Source organism: Dipteris shenzhenensis, chromosome 31 (assembly GCF_047967505.1).
Source record: "Dipteris shenzhenensis isolate YYH24624 ecotype China chromosome 31, Dip_SZ_1.0, whole genome shotgun sequence".
In the NCBI taxonomy this organism is placed as follows: Eukaryota; Viridiplantae; Streptophyta; class Polypodiopsida; order Gleicheniales; family Dipteridaceae; genus Dipteris; species Dipteris shenzhenensis.
The window spans coordinates 23061400-23069763 of record NC_141626.1 but is presented as its reverse complement, the minus strand read 5'-3'; the positions used below and the strand labels follow the sequence as shown (position 1 = coordinate 23069763).

At 41.4% G+C, this 8364-nt stretch overlaps 1 protein-coding gene across 1 annotated transcript; it reads left to right on the top strand.

The window, feature by feature from the left end:
• The first annotated feature begins 963 nt into the window (after positions 1–963).
• LOC147881217 (zinc knuckle (CCHC-type) family protein) lies at positions 964–2533 on the top strand. The gene is made up of 2 exons (XM_087370317.1): positions 964–2179; positions 2249–2533. Exon 1 carries the CDS (start codon positions 1118–1120, stop codon positions 2066–2068), a length of 951 nt encoding a protein of 316 aa, XP_087226443.1. The 5' UTR covers positions 964–1117; the 3' UTR covers positions 2069–2179; positions 2249–2533.
• Positions 2534–8364: the final 5831 nt, after the last annotated feature.

Here is an 8364-nt window from a genome sequence, read left to right as displayed (position 1 = left end):
TCTCGATTTTGCAAGTATGATTAGATCGTTTCTAGAGAGGATTTTGGCTACCCTCATCCTTTAAGATTCATCATATCATCTTTCAGGCTCAAGATATTACAAGCGGAGCTTTGCCACTACTCTACAGACACAATGCTCTCATCATTGTTGTCCTAGACGGCACTTCTGGTCCTTGTTGGTTAACTGTGTGTGTGTGTGTGTGTGTGTGTGAGAGAGAGAGAGAGAGAGAGAGAGAGAGAGATGCATGCATGTACGTGAGTGCAAGCATGTGCGCATGTATGATATTGATATATTTCCCTTGTTGAAGTTATTGCCGAATCATGTCCCCCCGTGTCGGACTTGCTAGTCTAGCACCATGCTAGTCGGGCACCTTCTAGAATTGGTTGAGCCACCCGCATTGGAGGTGGAGAGTTAGGACTTTCAACCTTGTGTCGTCTCTAGCAATGGAACACTGGGATGGAATAGGGGAAAAACTGAGAGCCAAGCCAACACTAGCTTTAGCAGGAGTGTCCACAAAAAAGCATGTTGTCCTACCGGGACTCTGAGCAACAAAAAAACTGTCTGCCACACGCAGGCCGCCCATGAATAGCACCGATGGGGGATTGAACTTGTGTGAGAAGCTATCCACTCCATCAATCAAAACATTGGGTGTAATTTAATGGCACACCTCTTTACATAACTTGACGGCCGGGTGGTGTAAACCATCCTCTTTTTCATTCACGACCGGGAACCCAGCTAGAATGCACTTGCCTCCTTTGACGGCATGATAACTGATGAGGGTAAAAAATTGTGCCACCAGAGAAGTTGTTCCCATGCACACGAGGTGTGGTGGGGACCCAGGTTCTTGAGAGCTACACTCATGATGCCTCTAATCGGGAAGTTGCCGTAGCCAGCTTGTTTTCCTTGAAGGAGAAGTAAAATGGAAACCCTAAACCTAACAAAAGGCAACAACAAAAAGCAGGTTTCGTGAAATCATAGTTTTCCCGATCTTCTTCTTGTTCTCATCTTCTTCATCGCCATAGCCAATTTCTTGTTCGATCTCCAAGCTCCCATCGCCATAGCCAATTGCCCTTCTTCTCTTCCTCTCTCCCTCCCCCATTCTCCTTTCCTCCATACCATGTCTTCCAAAAAGGAGAACGCCGACGCCGCTGCTGCTGCCGCCGACCGTATCAAGGCCGCTGCCCTCAGTGCTGCCAAAGGCCTCAGCCGAGCCCAGGCCGAACGTGCCGCCGCCGCTGCCGCCCGGAATGTTAACGCCTATGGCCAGAAAGAGGAAGGGCCTAGCAAATGGCAGGAACGCAAGGAAGCCAAGCGCCAGATGTACCTTATGAGCACGGAAAAAGCCGTCAAGCTCGGCGTCCGGAAGGATAACAAGTCCGGTACGTTGACTGGCGGCTCGCAACAGTGCCAGAAATGCTTTCAGATGGGCCATTGGACGTATGAGTGTAAGAATGAGAGGGTCTATATATCCCGGCCTTCCCGCACTCAGCAGTTGAAGAACCCTAAGTTGCGAACTAGGTTCTTGGATCCATCGGAATTGGACACACGCGATGCGAGGGGTCTGGAACGAGATGCTCTGAGAGAACAAGCGGTCTTGAAAATAGAGAAGAAGAAAAGTAAGAAGAGGGGAAGCAGGAGATCCGTTTCTTCCAGCTCTGAAACCGATTCTGATATCACTGATACTTCGTCCGGTTCTTCGTCTAGTGAACTTTCTTCTTCAAGCGATATCTCTTCTTCCACTAGCCATGAAAGCGATTCTGGGACATCGTCAGATTCTGAGTCGGAAGACGAGAGGAAAAGTAAGAGGCGTAAGCAGAAGAGAAGGTACAGCTCAGACTCGGACTCAGACTCAGAATCCGATTCAGATAGTACCGACAGCAGTGAGAGGACATCCTCAGAGTCAGAGAGGATAAGGAAGAGGCGCAAACATAAGCGATCTAATAAATCTGTGCGAGGTAGGAACTCAAAACCTGTCTCAGAATCAGATTCGGATAGTTCTTACAGCAGCGGGAGGAGGAGTAGAAAGAAATCGAGCAAGGGTGGCAAAAGAGACCGCGGGAGACACTGAGAATAGGCTGCTGGTGACGAACCTTGAAAGTCAAGGCCCTTTCCTGAACACAACTTCACAGGAAATTTGAGGCCATGCTAACATTGAGCTCCTGGAAGCTGTGAGTAATTTGTGTTGTAGAATTGTGTTTCCTTGCTTGCAGTTTTCAGGCCCTTTGCTAAACTTCACAGGGAATCTCAGGTCATGTGTCATGGAAGCAGAGAAATTCGGGTTGTAGAATTATTACGTGCAATTTTCTGGGAATTTGAGGCCATGTCAACATTGAACTCCTGGAAGCAGTGCGAAATTTGTCTTGTGGAATTATGCTTTCCTTGCAGCTTCGGGTTGTTTGCTTTGGAAAGAGTTTTTTATGCAAAGAGTGCAATGTAAAAACCAGCATTTAAGGCTGTATATTCTGTCATTTATCTTCTTCTTGTAGAATTATGCTTTCCTTGCAGCTTTCGGTTGTTTGTAAAAACCAGCATTTGAGGGCTGTATATTCTGTCATTATCTTTTTGTGTGAAATACTTTCGAGGTGATCACTCTGTTTGCCTTGTTTCTGTTAAATTCACTTAATGCTACACTTTGGGAAACTCACTGTCTCTTTTTTAGCATGCACACTCAAAATTCTTGTCTTACTAGATCTGACTCACTGCGGGATCTGACTCACTGCGGGACATTCTTTTAATGATATGCTTATTTGTTATGCTTTCCCACTCACCACATGGCTTGACACCACATGGCTTGATGAGCATAACATTGCGGTTGATGGATTTATCATTTATTTGGAGTGACGGAGAAGTTGTGGGACGGTGCCGTGTCCAGGAATCAGGATCATTTGGTAGATATAGCCTTATCCGTAATAGTAGTAATTTTACTTAATCTTGCTTCCCTCTGTGGATGGTAGACAGACTAGACTATTGATCTCATCTTATCCCCAGCTTTCATTCACCCTCTCTTGGAAAAAGTTGTAAAGAACACAGAATTTTCAAGGGCAAGATGTTCATCTGACAGGGCTAATAGTGTAGTGTCAGGGCTAATACTGTAGTGTCCTTTCTTGGAAGATTATGACGAAGTGAGTAGCCGTGGTTCAGTTCTTGGCCAGTCAAAGGAGGCCATCTAAGGATGACCGATTTAGATTAGTCAGTACATCAACTATGTATTTCATGCATAACTCCAAAAGTCTTGAAATTTTCCTCATGCTTGGGTTTTGCTTTGTGTGTGTGTTGTGGAGTTTGGGCGGGGGAGGAAAAGGGGGAGTTGACAAAGACATACCAAATCACATTTGCCTCAACTTGCATTGGGACTGCTGGGAGATCTTCCTTCGTTGTTATCTAGCACACTCCTTTTCTTCTATTTTTTAAAGTAGATTACATTCCTAGGATATCTACTCCGTGTATATTACATAAAAGAGAATGTGTTTACATTTGTTCTGAATATAATGACAACTTATATATATGCATATCAAACTGGTTTGCAGCACTTGGAAAAAAAAGTAGCAGATTGGCTCTCCTATCTTTAAGGTTTGAATCTTGTGCCATGTCTTAGCTCAACAGACCCTAGTTGTGTTACAAGTACATTAAGACTCTACTTTCCTATTAAGAAAGTGTAGTTGTTGAAGATACAGAACCACATGAGAAAAATTTGTAATGGTAACAAAGAGTCCTAGAGCAAGACAAAGCCTTATGTCATAGAAGAAGATACGGAACCCTTGTAAGGATTTGCTATCAAAGGACAATACATGAAGCCACCACCTATAAAACTAGGAGCTTAAAAGACGGGTGACTTACAGAATTGTGGAATGAAAGTGTGTAGGACATAAAAGTTTGATTTTATGGTTGCAACGCTTGCAGGGGATTATCTTCTTGGCCAGTTAGTTTGGATTGCAATGGTGATTGCTTTGATCAGATCTGAATTTGAAGATACTATTTCCCTTCAGGTGCATTGGTCTAGAAGCAAGAGTCATGATGCATACAGAGGGGCAAAAAATCAACCTCAAGTAAGTGCTTGTTCTTAAAGAGGTTGACATTTATATTTATGACTTCCAATTCACTAATGTTGGACATCTTCGCAAGGATACAAGTGGCATCATTAAACAAAAGCTTCCCTCTAAGTTGATGAAGCTCGACCCTTTAAGAGAGATACTCGAGGAAAATCAGAAGCAACATTAGGATTGCACAGGGATGAGGACAATGTTGTTGATAGTGCGGAGGAGGATTGGATCATCACAAAGGATTGCAAGCAGGAGGGTGGAGCTACTAAGTGAGCATCATCACCCATGTTGAATGCTAAGTCCAAAAAATACATGGTCTAATAGCATCCATGATGTCATCAACATCATTCTCATCAATTCAATGTGACATCATGATGGTGTAGGTGCAAGGGGGACTAAGGGGAAGGGTGAGGTCATGATGATGTGCAGCCCATGATGGAGCGCTAGCGGCTATCTATGGATGTTGTCCGTTTTGGTCTCCTAGTGATCATTTACTAGAATGGGAGAAACCATTTCATGAGACCTAGGACAAGCCATGAATCAAGGTAGAGACCTACAATGCCCGATATAATGGCCAATGGACCTATTTGAAGAGACCTACTGAGACCCATATCTCACACATAAAAAGTCAAACTAAAGAGGAAAGAGTATCTTTATTCAAAGCAAATCCTTTACAAGGAAATACTTCTTGTAGGAAGAAACTTTCACCCAACCACCCTTGAGCCTTACCTCCAGTATCTCAATCTTAGTTGAAGGTAGGTATTAGAATGTCAATCTTAATCTAGGCATCTTGTCTAGGCCAACCAAGTTGAAATCGCAAACTCAATCTTTTTCTCGAACAATTCAAAAGTGAAAATCTCGATCTCTCATAAATTTGCCTCGAAATCCACGTGCGAGGAGTTGTGGCAAAAACCTCAGCATTCTCGGAATTCTTTTCGTCCTAAAAAAACTATATTTTTAAAGTGTGAACTTGCTTTTTTCCAAAATAGCTCTTCTGCTCCAAACTGTTTGCGAATTTGCCTGCTCTTTTTTGAACTCTGAAAAATCAGCTCTATTCGGAGGCCCATATCTCCCAAATGATGCGGAATTTGGAAACGATCTGTAGGATGACTTTGAACCATCTCACGATTCCCTACAACTTTGGTTTTCATCAATTTCTGTCAAAATCCACCATCTTGTGCCTCAAGTTTGCACTTGAAAATCCTACACGTAAATCCACGTAGAAAAGGAGTCCAAATTGCTTTTTCCTCAACGAAATATGGCTGAATCACAAAATTTGCAAAGTATCAAATTTGTAGCTGGTTGAGAGATCTACAAATGTATCCCAAAATACATATCTTCCCATACATATTGCTCTTTCAAAAATTGTCACTATTAGTGTTGTTGACAAAAATATCCAAAATTGTAATTATGAATGCAAAAATAATAGAGTGCACTGAGCTAGAGCCTCACACCTACAAAGCCTATTTCAATTTTCAATGAAGCTATTTAAAGAGAGCCAGATTGTTTACTAAAAGGAAAGAAACCGTTACACAAGGCCTAGGACAAGTCATGAATCAAGCTAATAGACCTACAAGGCCCCATTTGTGAAGTTGTTGATCAATTCACTAATAACTAGGGAAGGAGTCCTAATATCAAGGTTAAACACCTATTTCATTAATTTTGGACTGGTGACGGGTCCAAATTCATTTAGACTGGTGCACTGTCCAAATTCATTTTTTAAGGTACTTTTGGATAGAAACTGAAAAAAAAGTGACTCTTAAAACAAAACATTAAAGCAAAAAGTAAGCTAAAGAAAATTCAAATTAAGAAAGCGGACATGACATGTTATTAAAACTAGAGTACATTAAAAACATAGTTCATCACATTTGTGAAAGTAGTTTATGATATAACTGAGGGATCCAAGTATAAGTAAATCTCAGAGCCATATGGTGTTAAAAAAGCTACAATCTTGCCATCACATTTGTTATCTCTATCTCATGGGTTACACCATCCTCTGTGTCATTTTTTCATCTTCATCAATATAATTATAATACATAAAGATGCACAAAGAATCAAACATTCTTTGTTTCAATGCTTCTTCTCTATTCCTAATACTTTCAGCTTGGTTTGTTGAATATTTTGCCCAGAAGGAGCGACTGTATAAAACATCTCTCCTATAGATATGCAAGCTTTTCTCTTATTGAAGAGTACTTTTGTAGCTCTTCTCTGCAATGTCTTATCTTGTCATGCTCTTCCACCTCGAGCTGCCTCTGGGCAACAAACTCATCTTTCTCATATTGTGTCAATGGTCCTTTCCTCTTCCGCTCCTCTCGATGTCTTTTGTTCTCGGCAATCCATGATAAGTTGTTGTTGATTGTGTGCTCAACAGAATTGATAATTGCAAGAACTTTTCCCATTTGCAAAGTATGCACTGAATAGAAATAGGAGAGGAGAACTACACAGTGACGACAAAAGATAGCGAGGAGATAGGAGAGGACATGAGAACTAAGTATGCAAGTAGAAATAGGAGAGGAGAAGTGAACTGAGTATGCGAGTAGAAATATGAGAGAAGAACTAAAGACGAGAAAAGCTAGCGAGGAGATAGGAGAGGAGATGAGAATTGAATTGACTATGTGAGTAGAAATAGGAGAAGATCATGAATATCATGAGAATATGAACAATGCTTTCATTAATTTCATTAATTACTAATAAAAATTAGATAATATGACATGAAAATTTTCATTTAATATGAACCATGCTTTCATTAATTTCAGCTTTAGTAGCAATTCATTTTAAAGTGCTTATGGGAGAATGGAAGTAACCCCATATGGTTCGTGCTTTCTCCAACATCTTTGAAGTAGAAGTGATCTTTCGCAACGCATGAATATCATGATTAAGTTTTTCTGACTCAATCGGATATATTTTTTTAATTCTTGAAAATACATATGCATGCAGCATACCAATGGAATTGAGGAACTGACTGAAGGCCTCCAAAGAAAGTGCAATGAGTTAAGAAATAGAACTTGGCATCCTTTATCCATTGGTCTGGATCTGCCACTGTACTTTGTCCTTCCTGCAAAGAAGGAACCTGTTGTCCGATGAAGTTGGTGAATTCTAATAGAAAATCTTCAGGTTTCTTAAAACTGATACTATTATTTTTGTCTTTGTTTGGCCAATATGCCTTTAGAGGGACAACCACCTTTAACACTACTGGCTTCTTTCCATCAACCAAAGCCTTGTAAATCTGTTCAACATAGACTAGGTCTAATGTCCTACTATTTTGTGAAGACGCCTACTTTGAGCACCCTCTGTGCATTTACCCCAAATATAGCCTAGTCCATCATCTGTCACTCCCTTGTTGAGACGAAGATTTAGGTTCTTCATTGACATCATTTTTGCTTCTAAACCTGAACCTATTTCATCACCTTCCTCTTCTTCATGCTCTTGCTCTTCCTTTTTTCCTTTCTTTGTAGATGAACAACCTCTTTTTCGAGTACTTGTAGCGATACTAGAACTTGGTATTGCAGCTCGCGAAGTTCTTGCCTTCAGGATTTGGCATCGTGGCTTACTTTTTTGAGGCTCTATCAAAACTGCTTTAGACCGCCCTACTTCTTCCTCTATTGCCTGCACTTCAAGTGTACTCAAGGGTTGTACTTGTTCTTGCATCCCATCACCTTCTTGAGTTACATCATCCATGTGTGTGACACCCTCATCCAAGGCTACCGCATGTGTCTCAGCCACTCCACTTCCTCTCTCATCTGTACGACCCTGAACCACGAATGTATGTTGTGCCTTGTCTCGGGGAGTTTCTACCTCATGTGTAGATCCTTTTACCTTAGATCCCTCTACGATGGCACCTTGGAAGTATTCAAGCATTGTCTTTGACTGCATTCTCTTTGCTTCCACAATGGGGAATTGCTCCCATACAAGTTTGAGGATCTCTAATGTAGGCATCAATTCAAGAAATTGGTTTGTTTTTGGAGGCGGCATCACAAAGTGCTTTGCATCTTTCTTCGACAGAACAAACTGTCTATTGCCAATTCTAGACGTGTCGTAAATTGTGACTAAAGTGTTGTCCTTCCTTATTGTGATTCCGAGCACAGTGCCCCTCTGAAGCATATTGTGTTTTCCAAAAGTTGCACCCCATGGCTCCTCATGTTCCTTGAAATCCCTCTTTGTCATCACTAAGAACAACTTCTCTTTTTTTTCGACCAAGTGGCAAGAACCAAGCTTTCTTAGTGGTCTTAAGTACACTCCATTGCGGGAAGTCCTTTGGGGCATAATCTTTTCCATCATGCGTCAAGGTCATATCATTGACAAATACTAAAGCATCAACATCCAT

Coding starts and splice junctions, on each gene's coding strand:
- LOC147881217 (XM_087370317.1), top strand. CDS start 1,118: ATGTCTTCCAAAAAGGAGAACGCCGACGCCGCTGCTGCTGCCGCCGAC.